This window comes from Talpa occidentalis, unplaced genomic scaffold (genome assembly GCF_014898055.3).
Source record: "Talpa occidentalis isolate TD23 unplaced genomic scaffold, MPIMG_talOcc4v2.1 talOcc4.7, whole genome shotgun sequence".
NCBI classification, from domain to species: Eukaryota; Metazoa; Chordata; class Mammalia; order Eulipotyphla; family Talpidae; genus Talpa; species Talpa occidentalis.
Window position 1 is genome coordinate 115470883 of NW_023605083.1, and position 18918 is coordinate 115489800.

The following is an 18918-nucleotide window of genomic DNA, read 5'->3' on the forward strand; positions in this document are numbered from 1 at the left end:
CTGGCTGTGCCTGCTGTTGCCCTAGGGGTACACAAGGGTTCACGTCCTGAGTGGGCTGGGTGGCCCGAGGGCACTGTATGTCTATCACAGTGACTGCAGCCCTTGTGCCTGTGCACACACGGCCCCCCTGCGTCCCCCAGGAAAGCAGCCAGACCACAGTCTCATTCCATGTCTTTACTGTGGATATGGGCGGCACGTCACAGCCACTGGGGGAGCACACGACTTTAGTCCCCTGTGTGCTAGGGGCAAGGAGTTGTTCCGGGCTATAAAACTAGCTATGTACACAGGGCATCCTAGAAGACAGTCCCCCGGCGGGTGCATGTTGGGCCACAGTGGGAGTCGGGGCTGGCACTCAGGCAGGGCTATGTGGGTGAGGTGGGCACGTGAGGACATGCGGGGCAGGGGAGGCGGCAGAGACACTGCTGGGGCCTCGGGTGGGGCTTCGAGCAGCGCAGTAGCCTCTGGTGTCCCCAGGTTCCTCCATGATGGGGGAATCCCTGGGTGAGAACACCCCCTTCTCCACCTTGACCTCAGTGCTCAGAGTGGAGGAAGAGGTGGTGGGACCAGACCAGGTCCTCGTGGTGGCCCAGGGTGCGACCTCTTCCGCACTCACCACCCCAGGCCTGAGGATACGCAGCCCTTCCTAACACTGACCACGGTCCAGGGCCAGGTGCCCATGCGGGACAGGGGAATAAGGCAAGCAGGGGTGTCCATTTGGAAAACCTGGGCTGTGAAGGGCAGTGAGGGGGACCTGGGATCCCTGGAAAAGTGGCAGCCCTGGCCTCAGGAGGAGGACTGCCATGGAAACATCTCTGGGATATCCCATCAGGGTGGAGACACCCCCAATCCTCAGGCATCGCCCACAGAGATTGGCCACCAGGGAGACCACCTAGGAGTCTCAGTGGAGACAGAGATTGGCACTTAGGGGCCACGACAGACCAGTCACCGCAGTGATTCCCTAGACAGAAGCTGGTCATCAGGGGGAGCCTCCCCTGCCCTGGGGAGGGTCCCCGTGGTGACCAGTCCCGGAGACAGCAGTCCACACCCATGGGAGCAGCACGCCCCTAGCTGACGCGGTATGTGGACGTGTTCTTGGGCTCCGTGCTGGGCACGCACCAGTCGCCTGCCTCCTGGATGGTCTGGTAGTGGCGCCAGGCAGACTTGTTGTAGACAGGCAGGCGCTCCACCGAGTCTGTGGACAGGGCCTGAGGGGCAGCAGGGTCAATTCTCCCGCCTCCCTGAGTCTAGCCACACTGTGGGCTGTGGGGGCCACTGACCAGGCCCACACAGGCCACCCCTTATCTGAGTCAGCGAATCAGGTGACTCAGCCCAGAGAGACCCATGGAAGGGTCTGTCCTTCTGTGTCTTGTTCCTGCCCGTTCAAGAAGTTTGCCCACCCCAAAGTCAGGGAGGGAGAGGAAGGAGGCTGGGCTGTGTGACCTTCAACAAGGTCACCAATTCTGGGCCTCTGTACCCCCAAGCTGAATGACAAAAATCTCTGTGGTTCCCCTCCCTGCAGGGTCTGACAAGTCAAGGGTTCCCAGAACAGGGGTCTTAATCATGGACCATGGACTCCCTGAAATGGCCTGCCAAGCTGGGGGTATCTAGGGTTGGGGAACTGCAGCTTTGCTCTGATTCTCAGGAAAGGATCAGAAGGCTGGAACTGAAGCCTAAAAGCAGGCCAATCCTGCCCGACCCATCAGCAACAGGACCCAGGGCAGGGGCCTTACCTTAAGATAGATGACGGCGTCGGTCCCAAAGCCCTCCATGGAGAAGAGCTGCAGGTCCCCCTGGAAGTACTTGGCATACAGGCGGGAAATGGGGAGCCCATAGCCAAAGCCGGCCTGCAAGGGGCAGGAAGAAAGCAGGGTGAGGCAGCTGTGCTGATCTCCTGGAGCTGCAGGGGGCAGAGGTGCTGGCTGAGGAGTACTGGGGTTGGAGGGTTGTAAAGGGGAATCCCCAGAAGGGGTGAGAAAGAGGAGAGAAAGAAGATGGGCATGAGGGGTGAGGGGAGAAGGTGAGGAGGCACAAGGCGAGGACAGGTAGGTGGGGGCTGGGCGGGTCAAAGGGCTTCTGTGAGCCTCGATTTCCCCATCTCAGCCCTCTCCTCCGCTGGAAATGGACAGGGAGGTGCTGGTGAGTTGAACATGCCACAAAAAAGGTAGTAACTTGGGGGGAGGTAAGGGCAGAGGGAGAACTGGGGAAATATGACAGTCACCCACAACAGGGAGAGGGGTGCAGGCTGGGGAGAGATGGGAGAAGGGAGGCCCGGACAAGGGAAAGGTGACAGACGTCACACACAGCCCCACAAGCATGGAGAGGCCATGGGAGACAGGAAGCCAGAGGCGGGGAAGGGCAACGGCTCGATGAGAAGAGGAAAAGGCAGACAGCGGGTAGGAGGTGCTGAGTGAAGTCATCTCACCAATGGGGTTCCCCCAGTGCCCGGCTGGGGCGTGGGTGCTGTGGAGTACATGTAGCTGAAGAGTCGCTCAATCTTCCTCAAGGGAACACCCCCACCTCGGTCACTCATCTGGGGAGACAGGATGTGCCAGGGCCTCTCCGGACCTCAGTTTCCACACACCCCCGCCCCGTACCCCTGACCTCGTGGTCTCCCCATCCTGAGGTCTTCTCCAAGTGCAACTCCCAGCAGGAGCAAAGTCCCCACCCCACAGTTCTGTGGTCCCTGAAGTCAAAGGTCACATACTTTGATGGACAGATCTTCCTCCCCCAAGGCCACCATGACCTTGATAGGTGGGAGGACCAGGCTGGACTCGTGGCTTTCCACTGTCGCCCGCATGGCATTCTGGGGAGTGGAAGGGGGAGAAAAGGAGAAACAATGAGAAACACCTAGTGCTGAGCACCCTCCATCCGGAAAGGGGCGTCCCCCGGCCTCCTCACCTTGAAGAGTTCAAAAAGCATGTGATAGAGGTGGGAGGGCACGTAGACCATGTGGATTGGCTGTTTGGTGTCGGATGCTGCCAGGGCATTAAGACCAGAGATCAGGAAATTGTCAAGTGGTCACAATTCAGCATCGCTTCACCCCGCAGTCAACCACCCATTCAGCATTCGTTCATTCACCCACCATTCATCCAGTGTCCATTCACCCACACACCTATCCACACGGTACCCATCTTTAGCTGTGTGTCTGTCCATCCATCCATTCATTAAACCTATCTACCCATCCAGCAGCCATTAACTCCTCTACCCACTCACCCAGTGTCCATTCCACCACACATCCTGCAGTCCAGGCATCTGTTAAACCTCTATCCTCCTCATCTCTCCTTCAGAGTACAGACCCATCCACGCCTCCACCACTGGTTCACCCATCTACCCATCAATCACCCATTCCAATAAAATCCACCTATGCTATATCCAGCCAGTGACTAGCACACAAATCCTCGGAGAGCTTTTTCACCCAGGGTGGAGGGAAAAGGGTGCTTCCTGGATAATTTTGACAGCAGCACCCTGTTCCCCAAGAACTACTCTAGCTGGCAAGTTTCTTGGTGGTAGGGACTGCCGGTCTGTTTCTGGTGCCCAGCAGAGAGCTCTGCATGTAGCAGTTCAATAAATGTGCAACCGGTCAATGAATGAAGGGATCTCCAGCCCTGTGCCTGGCGAGAGAGAGCAGCGACACTCAGCCCCACCCACTCAGAAGACCAAGCCCAGAGAGAGAAGCACACAATGGCCCACAACAGTCCTCCACACTGGCTGCTGCACCCTGGGCTTCACTGTGGGGGCAACTGAGGCAGTCACTTGCCCTTTGGACTCTGCCCCCGAGTGACACCAACAGGGCCGCACAGAGCTATACCTGGGGTGGGCAGCGCCTAACTGTCTTGTCTGGGGGGCCTGGGAAGGCTTTTCCGAGGAGCTGGACTTGAACTGGGTCCTAGGGAAGACTAGGGTGTGGGTAGGGTGACTTCGAAGTACAGAGGCAAGATACACTGCAAGCTTTCAGCACATGGGCAGGTGCAAGAGGGAGAGGGAAGAGGTAACTCCCAGGTCCCTGCTGCTCCCCACCTCTAAGGCCCTGGCTCTTCTACAAGGCTTGACACCTCTACCTCCCAAATAGTTATCAATTAAACCCACCCCTTCCATTCATCAACACTGCCCTCCCCTCCCCCTGCCTGGCTTCCTGTCATAACCTCCTAACAGGTCTTCCCATGTCCTCTCCAGCCTCCTCCACCCCCAAGTATCTTTGGAATGTAACTCAGACTTGTCAGCACCGTGCTTCAAGCCCTTCAGACCCTTCAAGCTGCACTCGAAATCCTGTCCATGGCCAGGGTCTGCACACCGCAGACCGTCTCTGCCCCTCATCAGCCCTTCAGTCCCCCAGCCCAGCACACTGCTCCATCTGGGCCTTGAACACCTTATTTAAAGGAGGACCCTGCAGTCATCCTTCCTCCTTTTATAGTAACAGACACCTTCTTCCCCAATATTTTAAGTGGGCGCGTGGCTGCCCATGCAGAGCCTGAACTCCTAGCCTCTCTGCTGCTGCAGCAGCGAGGGCTATGGACCCGACTGTTCAACAATACACTGGGCTCTCCCTGGACACGAGGCAGGAGAGTGGGGAGCTGGCCTGACCATTCCACCCTGGGGGCTAGAGAGACAGAAACGTCTCTTTTAATGAAACTACTGTTATTTGGATTCTGGGAAGGCAGACAAGCTGTTGTCCTAGCTAAGCCACTGCTTGCTGTCCTGTCTCTCCAATTTATTTCCTGTCTGTTAGTCATCACAATCTGAAGTGGTCTTGTTTATTTGTTCACTAGTTAAAGGCCACATCCCCCACAGTACCAAGAATGTAAGCTCCATGAGAACAGGGACTTTGTCTTTTCAACTGCATAATAACTATTGATATTTAGCAAATGGATTAATAGTAAGGACAATTAAAATAATACATGGGGCCTCCCCGGTGGCGCAGCGGTTGAGCGCTGGGTTGCGAAGCTGCCCGTGGCCTCTGTGGCGCAGGTTTGATCCCCCGCTGCTCCCCTGACACCGGAGGAGGGTCCCACATGGCGCGCAGACCTCTCCTGCCGCCCGCTGCTCCCCCCAGCAGTGTACTTCGGTCCTTCTGCCTGCTGTGCTCCCTGCTCTGGCTCTGGTGAATTCTCTCACCCTCCCGCGCTTCTGACTGTACCCAGTGCTTGTATAAACAAAACAAACAAATAACTAAATAAATAAAACATGCCTCTATTAAAAAAAATAAAAAATAAAAAATAAAATAATATATGAATAGCTGCTTCTCTTCTGCTCAGAAGACAATCCATTTCCTGATGCCACGTCTAACCTTCCTCTCCCATGTCCTCACCCTTAGACAGACAGATAGACACACACACACACATACACACACAGCCTTACCATTGACCTCCTGGATCTCCAGGTCAGGGGAGGCCATGTAATACTTGTCGCACAGGAGCTTGGCCATGTCATAGGCATCTAAGAGAGAGAGGCCACTCAGGGAATGGGGTGTCCCCTCCAGTAGGCAGCCCTTGGCACTGACATTGGGCAACACCAACATTAAACCCATGGGTAGGTGGTGCCCACCATGGGGAATGAGTCACTCCCCTGACCAGCGAAGCTAGGAGGGCTCATCAGGTTCCTCTGCAGCCAAGGGAGCCAGGGGCGCGGCCTACCTTTCACCACATCGGAGACGTTGCAGTTGGGGTCAATGCTGCCGATGTGTTTTGGGTGGGCTGGGTTGGTGCTGCCATCAAAGATCAAGGCTGGGGGAAGGAAGGGTGCTGCTGGCAGGGCCCCAGAGCCCACCCCAACATTCCCTCTCCCCCAGCACTCTCCAGCTCTCTCTCTTTCTAATGCCTCTCACCTGAATGCTGCACACCCTCAACCCACACCCCCTCAACCTCCTGCCCTCTCTCCCCTGCTCTGACCCCCCCATTCCTGGCTCTGACCCCCCATTCCTGGCTCAGCCTTGGCAGGCCTGAACCATTGTTCTCCAGGATCTCATCCCACATTGTAGTTATTCTTCCCTTTCCCTATACCACTTAAAAAAATTTGCCGTCTTGTAAAGGATGGGATACTCCTGAAATGAGGACCTAAACAACACAGTTTCCTTATGTGATGACTTTTGATGCCTATGACCTCTGATGGTCACTGCATTTAACACTTTTTAAAGAGATGAAGTGATTTGGCCTCTGTAAACATCTCAGCCCTAATGGCGAGGTGGCCACGGCAGTGCCCCTCCGCCGCGCGCTCACTGTGCTGGTTGATGAGCATGCGGATGGAGATGCGGCTGAGGTAGAAGCGGTCCAGGAAGTACTGAATGTTCTGGTTGGAGACGGGGTCGTCGCCGTAGGTGTCCTTGTACTCCAGCACGCCCTGTGCCATGGTGGGCACCACATCGTTGTGGCGGTTCCGGATGATGACCAGTGCGTCGGTGAACCTGCGGGGGAGGGTACACATAGGCCCCCACCCAGTTCCAGCCCCAGGTCACCCTCCTCCCACACCCCCTGCTTCTGATCTTCATTCTTGTGTCTTCCCTCACCTCCACCCTTCCTACTGACAGACACCAGCGTCCTCCACACTCCTCCCCAAGCCTGCCCTGACTCCCCCACGGCCTGTGTGACCACCCCCAGGAGTGGGTCCTGGATCCCCACATCAGACTCAGGGCACACAGAGGACGGGTCTTCCCCCCAGACTGGATACCCCGCAGGGCAGGAGTCATTCCTTCCAACCTGCTAGTGTCCTGCCCCAGGGCTATGACCAAGGTGCCCCTGGCCTGCATCTGCCTCCCACTCCCAAGCAGGGCCCTTCCTCACTGGCTCAGGGTACGATGGTCCTCGGGGTCCTTGTCCAGAAACTGCATGATGTCCAGGAGACTCTGAACATACCTGTGTATGTGTAGGAGAACCTTGCTCAGCTCGAGCCAGGAGCCCCCGCCCAACTCACAGGTTTCACCCTAGTTCTGTCCCTCCTGGGGTCACCCGCAGAGCTGCGCTGGGTAACAATCAGCCTCGCCAGTTTTCTGTTTCATCCATAAGTGCATCTCCCTGACAACACAGCAAGTTATGCCAGAAAACCTCTAATTTATTGGTCCTCTTTATGGCATTCTTGCTTTGGAATCCCAGAGCAGTGCCTCAGAAGAGGCTGGGAGGTCATCCCAACCACATGTTCTCACCGATTAGGAGGCTGAGGCCCAGACTGGAGAGGGGAGCTTGACCAAGGGCCAGCAAAGAGGACACCAGGCCAAGTGGGCCAGGGCTGGGCACTAGGAGCTGTCACTCTGCCTCAGGGCCTGGATGGTGGATGGGGAGCGTGGGGTAGGGGTTAGCGCATGGGGTTGGGGTAGGCACATGCCCAGCTTTGTCCCTGGGTGGGGCTGGAGCCCATGGAGAGCCTGGAGAGCTCTTTCTACTCCAAAGGGCCCCCATTATCCCCTCCGTCCACATCTGGTCAGAAGGTCAGTTTCCCCAGGACCTTGAAAAGAGCTGGGCAAGCAAAGGGAGCGTGGGGTGCCCTGAGCCAGGAAGGCCAGGCACTTCTGCAAGAGGGTCAGGTCCGCTGAGGCAGAAGGTGCCCACTGGTGCCTTCTGCTGTCACTGCTTCTCAGTGAGGATTAAATGTGATCACTGCACAGCACGGAGCACACAGCGCGCACTCCCGAAACGTCGCCTCCTTATGAGTGGTGCTTTAAGCACTGTCAGCAGTTCAGGGCATCTTGAGTCTCTGAGCAGCACGGACCCCCTCTGCCTGCTTGTGCTGGGCACAGGCTCCAAATCACACTGCGCTTTAGTCTGTCATGCTGTGGTCAGCACCAATGGCAGGATGGACTTGTCTCAGTCCTGGCGCTCCTGGTCTGCCCTCCCAACCAGGGCTGGCAAAGCGTGTGACAGGAGGTGGCACTGTTGAGGATGGGAGGGGAGCACCAGGGGCAGGAGCAATCCACTGGTGCCCAGCAGACAATCCTCATCCTCCCTGGAGCATAATGCGCATCAAAGCCCACCCCAGCTCAGAGTCCACACAGGCTCCCACCCCGCCAGCAGCCTTCAGCGTGCAGTATTGCTCCATTTTGGGGGACTAGGAAGCCAGCTCAGAAAGGGCAGGTGATATATTCCAGGCCACACAGTCAAGTGGTGGTGCTGGGATTCAAACCCGGGTCTGACTGACTCCAAGTCTATACCATACAACCATCCACTCAGCAATCTACACTGGTCCTAACAGCGGTGCTACTGACGTAGATGCAGTGGCAGCCAGCAGCCTGGTGTCAAGGCCCTGCTCTGTGCCTGCCTGTGCTCCCCCTCCGACCTGTACAGTGACCCCTGAGGAGGCGCTACGCTGGGCCCATTCTATAGATGAGGTGTTAATGTGCAGAACTGGGATTCTCTCTGCAAGGTCCCATGCCTCCACCCCCAAGCTCCCTGGCCACACCCGGGACAGAGCTCCAGAGGAGGGGCTAGGGGAGAGGACCGGTAAGTGGGCAATGCTGGGGCAGGAAGAGGAAAGGGGGAGCAGCTGGAGAGCGGGAAGTCCTATCCCAAGAGCTGGGGGGAGGCAGACAAGGAGGGAAGGGTTGGAGCAGAAGGCCCTGACTCACTTGGCCGTTGTTTGGTGGGAGTGGGGGAAGTGGAATGGGGGGTGGGAGCGGATGGGGGTTTGGGAGGAGGATCAGGGTCCGAGCAGCCAGGGTAGGGCCTGGGCTCTAGCTGTTGGTGCAGCCTCTCTGTGGCTGCCAAAAGGAACCCTGTGGGGTCACATGACTAATGAAGTAGAGCACAAGGTACCAGGAGGGACTGAGGGCTGGGGGCTCAAGCTCAGTCTCCTGAACTGTGAGGCAGGGCAACAATTCCTGCTGCCTCCCCATCACTCCTGCAGAGGAGGGGTCCTGGGCGTGCTGTGGGAAGGGAAAGGAGGGGATGAGGATTTTCCCTGGAGGCCCCTGCCCTGGCCTGAAGCCCCCCATGGACCCAGCACACCAGATTTTGCAGAGACCAGACCCTGGGCCTAAAGGGAGAGATGCTGAAGGGAGCAGCATTGGCTCCTGGGCAGCCCTCTTCTCTGAGGGCCAGAAAAAGACCTGGGCTTAGACACAGGAGGTGTGAACGCAGTGGTGCGATGACAGATGTTGTCACTCGTCACTGTTGGGTTTACTTGCTCTGTCAGGCAGAGTAGGTGGTGGGGCCCATGGTGATGCCACAGGGAGCGCCTCGGCCTCAGCAGTAAACAGTCTGCCTGTCCTCACCCACGGAATGTGGAGGCCCTCAACCCTGCTTTCCAGGGCTGTCTAGCCAGTCCAGAGCCCTGGATTTGTGTGGGGAAAGGGGTGGCATCTGGGAGAGGTGCAAGGAGTGTGGGTGGGAGTGTGCACGTGTGTGCATGGGCATGAGGTGGGGGGAGGCAGCACACACAAGCTTGTGTGGGAGCAGGGCAGAGTAAGCCTGTGCCCCTGCATGTGTGCGGGTGTGAGCACTGTCACATTAGTGCCCACAGCTGCTGGTGACAGGAGTATGCACAAGGCAATGACCGTGCGAGGATGGGAGGGGACACATGTCCTGCATCTGGAAGTGCCCCCTGGAAGGTGGCAGGCACCGGCCCTGAGCCAGGCCCACTTAGGTCCTATTGCTGGCTGTGGCCCAAAGAGGCCCCTGTCCACAGAATGGGTTTTAGGCAGTCAGCACTTGGGACTGCAGTGCGGGGAAAGGAGATGCAGGTCGCGGCTCTTGGGAGTATGCAAGGAGAGGTGCAGGGACTCAGGGGGAGGGCTTGCCTAAGCCCCAGTCCCGGGCCGGCACAGAGCAGGCCTCGGGAGCCCACAGCCATGCTGTAGTGATTCTTCTCAAGCACCAGGACTGGTTCCTGTGGGGGGGTGGTGGGCTCCTTCCCCCGGCCCAAGGCTGACAGGCAAGGGAAGTTCATGAGAAGGTGCTGGCCAAACCTCCCAAACTGTACCCCCACTCCCACCCCAGGACTCAGTGATAGGAGTGACTCTTGATTCGACTCTTGACTTGATTCGACTCCGAGACTCTCCCTTAACCCTCCGTGTTCTGGAAGCACTTCCCCTCCTGCTGCACACTCTCCCTCAGCTCTTTCTCTCCTGAGAGGAGTTCGAGTTACCCCGTCTATGCTCTAGACAGGAGCCGGCACACAAATTTCTGTAAGCTCCTCCCTCCCATCACGCTGAGCTCCGAAGCTTGTGTTTGCAGAGCTCTGCAAACACATCTTAGAAAGAAGAATGGGTCCCCATTTGACAGATGAGGCAGCTGAGGCTCAGCAAGGCAGTGTGCTTTGCCAAGGACGATGCATCTAGAAAGTGGCAAAGCCTCCAAGACAGGCACGCTGACACCAGGCCCTGGGCTTTCCACTGCCTTCCAGTCCCTTCCCAAACAGAGTCCTGCTAGACCAGGGTGTCCAAGTCTGAACTAATTTATCAGATTTACTTAGAATCAAGAATCTTCAACTTGCCCACAGTAATTCCTGCCCAGAATCTCTCACCAGCTGAGTACAAACTCTATTACCTCTCACCACTTATTAATTATTACCACTGTTGCTACTAATAGCATTTGGACAGGACTTTCCTGTTTTCAAAAAGGGAGGTTTTGCTCCTTACTCTTTAGACTCTGAGGTTAGTGACCCTTTGCCAGGCTCCTTGCAGGTCACCTCCTTGTCCCATGCAGACCCAGCCTCTACCCTCTACTGCCTGCAGCACCCGAGCTGGCAAGGGGCTTCTCCTGGAGGAGGAGTTCTGCATTGTGCACTCTCGTCCCTGTCAGGAAGATCTTCCTGCCCTCAGACCTCAGTCTCTCTTGCTGCAGCTGATGCCCATTCTCTGGAACAATCTCAGGAGGCTGTCTCCTCAGTGTGTCGGGACGCTCCAGCAATCCCTTGGCCTGCACCCCTCTACGCTGAATCATCCACCGGGCAGTGTTCACTCTTGTCTAACTCCACTCCCTCCTGCTGTTGCTTGTCACCTCTCCCAGTCTTTGAGGGAAGAATCAGTCATGCCAAGCTCCCACGTGGGGTAGCTGATTCTCAGGAAGGTCTTCTGTCGGGGGCACAGAATGTTATGGGCAGCTCAGCAGTTGCTTGCTCCACCCCCCTTGTACCCCTCCAGCTCTCCCAAGAACACAGTGTTCAGGGAGGGGCTGAGAAGCCCTGTCCTGGAATCAGGGGCCAGCTGGAGAGGCAGCCAGGTCTAGCAGCCGGACAGACTGGAGGAGGTGAGGAGAGAACAGATGGCACCTTCTGTCTCCTCCCTGAAACTTCCATAACTCCCCACGGCGGGAAATGCTGCTTGGCTCAGAGGTCCTGGATAGCTGTGGTTCAGGGCCCAGCGAGGGTGACCTGGTTGGGCTGCGTGAAAATCAGCCTTGGCCCTCTGCCCGCCCATCCCACCTCCACAGGCAGCCCAGGATGGACTATACCCACAGAGGAAATTCTGGATGCCCGAGCCAGGCTCTTTCCTCCTCCACACCTTCACATAGCGGCTCCTTTGGCCTGGAATGCCCTTCCCTTCTGTCTGAGGTCCAGGCTCACCAAGAACCCTGCAGGGTCCAGGGACATTTCACCTCCGGTGTGTGTCCGTTTTGACTTCCACACCACTTTCTGATTGAGCTAACCTTCATTGTGTGTCTACTACATACCAGCCCGGCGTACAAGCTGCTTTCCTCGTCACACCTCACTTAGTTAGAAAAAGTCATGTATGTGTCTATCTACAGGGAGGAAAACATGCCGCAGGGGCAGCAGTGAAACCCTGCAAAGCCGTAACAGTGTTTGGTTATGGGGCGGAGGGCGGTGGTGACCATTCTCGTCCGTCTACCTTTTCCGAATGTCAAAGTCCACGTTATACTTCTGCAATGAGGGGAAACCCCGCCATGTTGAACAATAGTTTGATTAATTTAAATAAAAGCCACTCCAGCAGTTCACTGCTCTTGTCACTACCTATCTAGCCCTCAGGTTACCCTCTTTTATTTTCCCCACAAGATTACCACCCTCCACCCCAGCCGCCTCCAGCAGCTGCTGCTGCGGTTTCCTATACCCAGCATGGTGCTGGATAAAAAGGTGTGACACATGCTCCTGGGTGCAGAGGAAACCACAGCCATGCCCCTGGCACTGTCCCGCAGCTGTGAGATCAAGCGAAAGGTTTCTGCACAGAAACCACTGGAGACCAAGGAAGACCAGCTGTTTACATGCCCAGTTACAGAGTAAACTCTGGTTTATTCTTCTCGTGACTGGCCATGGGTTAATGCCATCCAGTTGCTTAACCCTGGACAGTCTTCTTAGGTGAACCTCCCTGAGATTGTCCCCTGCAACTGCTGTTCTGTGCAATACAATTACAGTCTTTGCCACTCCAGGGCTCTCTGGGGTGTACTGGGCTAACCCTTTATCTATTTGAATGTTTTCCAACATCCCAAACAGTCTGACTTATAACCTGGATTATATAATTTGTTTGAAGATTTGCTTCTTCCTGTTTCTCTGTTTCCCACAAAGTTGCCCCAGGTAAATATTACCCAACAGGTGCTGGGATTCTAGGTCCAGAGCTGGTGGAGAACGCTGACATTAGCCTGGCTTGGGGCTTTGACTGTGAAAGCAGTGATTTCCTAGGTGGATCCTGGGTTTCCAGAGAAAGCAGGTTGGTAAGTTTAGGGCTGTTGCACAGACATAGAAAGTATGTGTAGGCACTTGATCGTAGTCCCTGCTCTGGCCTAGTCTTCCTACTTGACCTTGGGCAACAACTTGGCACTTGAAGCCTGTGTACCTCCCCTCCCTCAAAGCTGCTGGGAGCAAGAAGACCCCACCTCCACGCCCAGGGGCATATGACAATGGGCACCTAGCCAGGGCTCACCAGCTTTGTACCAGTTGCACTGAGGGTGTGCCCAGCACCCGATCTGGAAGCAGGTTGATCTCTTTCATGATGTTAGCCAGGCGCACTGGCAGCTCCTGTCTGAGGAAGGTGAACGAGGTCTTCTCACAGGCATTGCTGGACCCTGGGGGTAGAGAAAACCCTGAGCCTGCAGAACTGGCACCCACTGAGCCAGAGGTCAGCTCCGGAATCTGATTAACCATGTCCCTCATTTCCTGAGGGTTCAGAGAAGACAAGACCTGGGTCAAAGAGCAAGACAACTCTCCTAATCCCCAATGGTGCTGCCACCTTCACAGCCTGCCTGATTCTTACGAGGCTGCATGCTCTCCCCAGCCCCAGCTGAAGTCTGCCTGCCTTCAACCTCGGGGACAGGGTCACTCCCAAGCCCACTTGGAGCTGTCTCTGGCCTAAGTTACCTCATTTATTCTATCTTTTCTTCTTACCACTCACTTTGGGGGGTGGTTTGGGGAGGTAGAGGGAAATCTACCCCTACCCAGGTGGGCCCTGGCTGAGGGGAGCTATGCCTGGACCACTGCAGCTGTCTGGACCCAGGACCCAGCCCACTGGCACCTTGCTGGTCTTGATGCCCATGGCAGTGCTGCCCTGCCCTAATGCCTACCTATGACCAGAGCCCAGAAATATGAGCCCTCTATTCCTTGGTCCTTGGTCTGGCTTCAAGATGAAGAGGAGGTCGAAGAAGAATGAGGCCATGGCCTAGAATCAGAAGACCTGGGTTCTAGTCCAGGTTCTGCTCCAACTATCATATTCCGTATTGTCACCATCCTTCTGAAGGCCTCAATTTCCCCACTATACTATAAGTGGACCAAGTCCTACAGTGAGTCCCTCCTGGCTGTGACATTTCTGTAACTGGGATCCTGCCTGGACTGGACAGCTGTTAGGAGTGGGCCCAGGAGGCTTTCCTGTAAGGAGGTGGCTCAAACAGGGCAGGGGGCCAGGCCAATGAGTCCTGGGGAATAGGTGCCCTGGTCATGCCTGCTGCCTCTCTGCCCCCTCCCACTGGTGACGCAGTTGTAATGTGAGCCAGGCACCAGCTCCTCAACTCTTGAGAGGCCTGGACACCCCCAGTCGGCACCATGGAAATACCGTGTGGACACAGAGAGCCCACACAATGCCTGTTTCCGTCACCGTGCTGGTACAGCCTTGCTCCTGCTCCAGAAGCCACCCCCAGAATGCCAGCAGTGGAGATCCTGACCCAGGAACGCAGGGGCTGCCAGGGGTGGGTACAAAGCTCCTGACTCCACCTCATGGTGTCCTGGGCCACTGTCCAGCTGTGGAGAGGCGGCCAGGCAAAAACAGACTTGATCTTCAAGTGTCCTTGCCCGCTGGAACGGCTGATGGCCAGCTCCTGTACTGGCCGGGGGCCCCTCTCCTGTTGGCATCTTCTCAGAGGGCCCTTCCCCAAACTGACACCTCCGTGTCCAGCCCAGTTCAAGCGTCCTTTCGGATGGCGGTGCCTCCCTACCTTGCCTGTTACTCCCAATAGCAACCACCCTCCCCCAACATTTCTTCTCTGTCCCCCTCTGAGAAGCTCCAGGACAACCACCCTTAAGCCTGTAGAGCCTGGTCCACACTACTCCCTTGGCGCCCTACTGCACCGCACTGCCCCCTCCTCTCCAAGAGCCCCTCACAAAGCCCAGGCAGGCCCCTCGGACCCCTGCATCTCAGTGCCCCCCCAACCCCTTCCCATTAATAGTCCGGTCAGAACGTCTCCAACCTGGGAACGCTTAATCTTTCCAGGCCCGCCAGTCCCGTTCTCCCCGTTAACCCTTTCCTGCCCGCACCCCTCCAGGCACCCTTCCCTGTCACTCAGGGCCTCGCCTTCCCTCCGCCCGAATCCGCCCCGGCCAGGCCCCTTCCTCCGCCCCGCCCGGCTCCCCGCGGCCCCGGCTGCCAGCCAGCGCCCTCCACCCCTCACCGAAGTCCAGAAACTGCTTCATGGACAGCGGGGACGGGGAGAACTTGCTGAAGTGCTCGATGTACTTGGGCGCCCCTGCCAGGGACGCGTTCTTCAGCAGCGCGCGGAGCCAGCGCATGGCGGCCGCGGGCGGGCTGGGCTCGGCTCGGCTCGGCTCGGCTCCGGGGCGCTCGCACTCGGCAGGGCCCAGCCGGCCCAGCGACGCGGTTCGGCCGCCTCCTCCCGGCCCCGGCCCCGGCGGCCCTCCGGGCCCCGGCCAATCGGCTCGTCGGGGCGCCCCGACGCCGCCAATGGCCGCGCACAAACAACTCCCGGGGAGCCAATAGGCGCCCGCCCCGGCACGTGGCTTCTCCCCGGGGCCCGCCCCCTTAACCCGGTGGGTGCGCCCCGCGGCCTGCCGGGTTCCGGAGTCCGCGCCGCGCGCCCGCCTCCCTCCCGGCCCTCTGTTCCGCCCCTTCCTCCGCAGCCAGCCCGGGTTAACCCCTCCGGCCCCGGATGCCGGCTGTTGCTCCGAGATCCTTCCTTTCCCTTCCCCTCCCCGAGCCGCCTTGGCGCGTCTCCCGTGAAACTGTAGGATAAATTCCAGCGAATCGTTTTCCTCCCGAAGCTGCCCGCGTGGCCTGTCCCGGTCTCCCCGGGGCGCCAGTGGGTTCCCAGTCTAGGTGATGGTGGCTGAGATGAGAGTATTTGCGAACTTGGGGTACAGGCCCATCCTATTTCCTCCTGTGGTCTTGCAACCCACTCACCCCCAAAGCTCCAAATGGCTCAGAAAAGGCATTTGCTTTTCTGGTTAGAAACTACTCGGTCAAAACCCTCAATAACTGGGGCTGGTGGGGGTCATCCCCATTACCAGCCCTACTAGGACGACATTCAAAGCATCTCCTCTTACCGTTCTCTAGTTCTTTTGAGCTGAGAAAGCAACCTTCCTTACGCTGGGCCATCTTAGAGAAAGGTCCTGGAAGGTGATTTATGCTGGGGGCAGGGTCAGAGCTTGGGGGTGTTGTGGTGGGGCAAGAGCCCCCTCTTCCCCAGCAGCCCCTGCCTTCTCCTAGGCAGGTGCGCAGGTGCTCCTGTGATTGAACTCCATGTGGCCAGTTTTGCGACTGGCATGTTGGAGGCTTTGGTTCTCTTTCAGTCCTGGATTGTCACCCACCAGGTACGGAATATGCCCCAGGCTTTGTGCTGGGAACTGGAAACCCAGACAGCATGAAGACATGGTCTTTTCCATTGGTCACTTCTCAGTTTGGGAGAGAAATGCATAAGCAAATAGTTATTTACGGCAGCCTGTGATTATGGCCAACACAGAGTCACGTGCAAGGCTTGACAATGGAAGGGACTCATAGCTGAGTGAATATATAACCTGTGCGCCAAGCGCTATTTGCATGGATTATCTCATTTAATTCTCAAATGTGCTATTAAACCCATTTTACGGATGGGGAAGCTGAGGCTCTCAGGTCAGTCTCAGAAACATATTTGTTTACTTTCCCTGCTCTGCCTTTCATTTCCTCTCCACTTCTGGAGCCTTTCCAGTTCTTGCACGATCCGCTTTGGCTTAACCCTCCAGCCATCTCTCTCCACTGCTCAATACCCAGCCATACTTTTCTATTGCCTTGAACCAGCCTCCAGGCTTTTGCAAATGCCATCTCTTCTGTCTGGATCATTCTCACCTTCATCTACCCATTCTTCAGGTCTCAGCCAGCTCATTTTTTAACCCTGCTAGTTTGGGTAATGGGCTCCCTCCCAGCGCTTTTTAGACCCCTTGCTCTTAGACCCACCTTAGCTCTTATCACACTGAGCGGTAACTGTCCACTGACTCTTCCATCTCCCCGACTAGACTTTAAACTCCACAATTTTATTCACTGCTCTGAATTTGAGCCCTGGTAGTGTGTCTCTGGTACACAGCTTTGTGCTAATTCTGCTGGGCCCCAATCACAGAATCAGGATTAGCAGTCACCCCATTCCCATCCATGTTGGCTGTCCTACTCTTTGCTGGGAGGATGGTCACACTCCTCAGCCCAGCCCCCTCTCCCCTTGTTTGCTTACTCTCCTTCTACCTCCCCTCCCTCTTTCCTTCCACTCCTGCCTTCCCCAGGGTCTCAGGTCTGGGAGGAAGCAGCCAAACCCACATACACATTGAACACATGGTGTCTAAGGCCAGCCAGCTTGTCACCTTGTCTGCCCTTCTCTGGCCCTTGTCTGCCTGTCAGCAATGGGACTATGTTCCATGGTCAGAAATGGGGGGCTGCTCCATCATGGGTCCTAGGGTCTCCAGTACCGGCTCAGTGCCTGGTACACAGAAGAGAGAAGATAGTAAGCAGAGAAGGTGGGATGGACAAGGAGACATGCCACAGAGACAGCAGGAAGATCACCAAACAGCCACGGGCCTAGCAGCTAGGAGGTCACTGATGATGTTAGTGAGTATGTTATAGGGCAGCCCTGATATTGAACGGGTTCTGTTAGGGGGAAAGGATGTCCTGAGTTAATCCCATGCAGGCTTTGTGGACCCCACCCCCACTCCAGACTAAAGCCATCAAGACATTGGGAAAGACAAATCCCGTCACCACCAAGGGAGGGTGGCTGGGACCTGAGGGTGGAGTTGGGCAGCCAGGTTGGATATAAAAACCAAACACGTGGGCCTTGGGGGGCTCACTATCGCTCGCCTCCTGGCTTCACCGCTCCTGGCTTGCGGCCAGCTCTCAGAGCGCCATTTTGGGATTCCTGATCGGCGGATCGGGTAGGACTCATTGAAAACTTTGTCTCCCACTTTTCTCCCTGAGCTGTACATGTCCTCATTTCCCCTTCCCTTGTAAATAAACCTTTCATGAACCTTTCGCGTGTGCCTGCAGTAGAGCATTGATAAGTCCTTTTAAGCACGCAGGTGAGGACCCACAGTCAGGCACCCCGTTTTGTATCGGGGTTGCTCTACAACAGTTTCTGGCTGTGGGTCCTCACCCACGCGCTTACAAGGGACTTATTAATACTCCACTACAGGGCCTCCCCGGTGGCGCAGCGATTGAGCGCTGGGTTGCGAAGCTGCCCGCGGCCTCTGCAGCACCAGTTCGATCCCCGGCTGCTCCCCGGCCACCGGAGGAGGGTCCCACATGGCACGCAGACCTCTCCTGCCGCCCGCTGCTCCCCTCAGCAGTGTACTTCGGTCCTTCTGCCTGCTCTGCTCCCCGCTCTGGCTCTGGTGAATTCTCTCACCCTCCCGCGCTTCTGACTGTACCCAGTGCTTGTATAAACAAACAAAACAAACAAACAAACAAATAAATAAAAACATGCCTCTATTAAAAAAAAAAAAAACACATTAAAAAAAAAAAGAAAAAAATACTCCACTACAGGCACACACAAAAGGTTAATAAAAGGTTTATTTACAAGGGAAAGGAAATAAGGAAAATGTACAACTCAGGGAGAAAATAGGGAAATAAAGTCTTTAATGCGTCCTACCCGATCCGCTGACCTGGAAACCCAAAAAGCACTCTCAGAGCTGGCCGGACGCTGCGAGCTGGCGGAGAGTCAAAATGGGGGACCCCTCCAAAGCCCACGTGTCTGGCTTTACACCAACCTGGCTGCTTAACCCCACCCTCAGGTCCCAGCCACCTTCCCTTTGGTGGGGATGGGATTTGGAGTTCCCAGTGTCTTTGGCTTTGGCCTGGGGTGGGGGTGGAGTCCACAAAGCCTGTATGGAATTAGCTTTAGGACATCCTTTTCCCCCTAACAAGTACAGTATTCAAACTCCCTGGTAAAGTGTGTAGGATTCTAGACGTAAAAACACCTAGACCTATGCCTGGCCCACAGTACTTATTAAATGGCAGCTCTTATGATTCTCAAAATTAAGGTAACAAGGAAAAGGCTGTGCATAGGTGTGGGAGAAGGAAAGGGATTTCCCATGATCCTCCCCTTAAAGCTGGACCTCTGTGACTTGGGCTCTGTACTTGAAAGGAAATCCCTTCTGCAGAGATTGCTGTGTATGTGTGTCTGGGTGAGGGGCAGGGATGGTTAGGAGATGTTGAGGTGATAAACAGGTTAGGACATGACAACCCCAACCCCCAGCTCCCCACTATATGTACAGTGTGAGTTGGTGGGGGCCACTCAGGCACCCAGACAGACAGAAGCTTTGTGTCAGCATAGGACTTCCACAGCAGCACAGGCAGGAAAGAACTGGGAGGGT

The 18918-nt window shown here is 56.3% G+C and overlaps 1 protein-coding gene across 2 annotated transcripts; it reads right to left on the minus strand.

Moving 5' to 3' along the window:
- Window positions 1–134: 134 nt before the first annotated feature.
- On the minus strand, window positions 135–14976 carry PDK2 (pyruvate dehydrogenase kinase 2). 2 transcript variants are annotated; one of them, XM_037494044.2, is made up of 11 exons: window positions 14748–14976; window positions 12794–12935; window positions 6774–6845; window positions 6213–6397; window positions 5631–5720; window positions 5356–5433; window positions 2899–2975; window positions 2705–2803; window positions 2423–2530; window positions 1731–1844; window positions 135–1205 (listed from the first exon to the last, which is right to left on the minus strand). In XM_037494044.2, exons 1-11 carry the CDS (start codon window positions 14863–14865, stop codon window positions 1065–1067), a joined length of 1224 nt encoding a protein of 407 aa, XP_037349941.1. In that variant the 5' UTR covers window positions 14866–14976; the 3' UTR covers window positions 135–1064. The 2 variants fall into 2 exon arrangements, with proteins under 2 accessions (XP_037349941.1, XP_037349942.1); XM_037494045.2 differs by lacking the exon at window positions 6774–6845 and having other exon boundaries at window positions 14748–14891.
- Between the last annotated feature and the right edge of the window lie 3942 nt (window positions 14977–18918).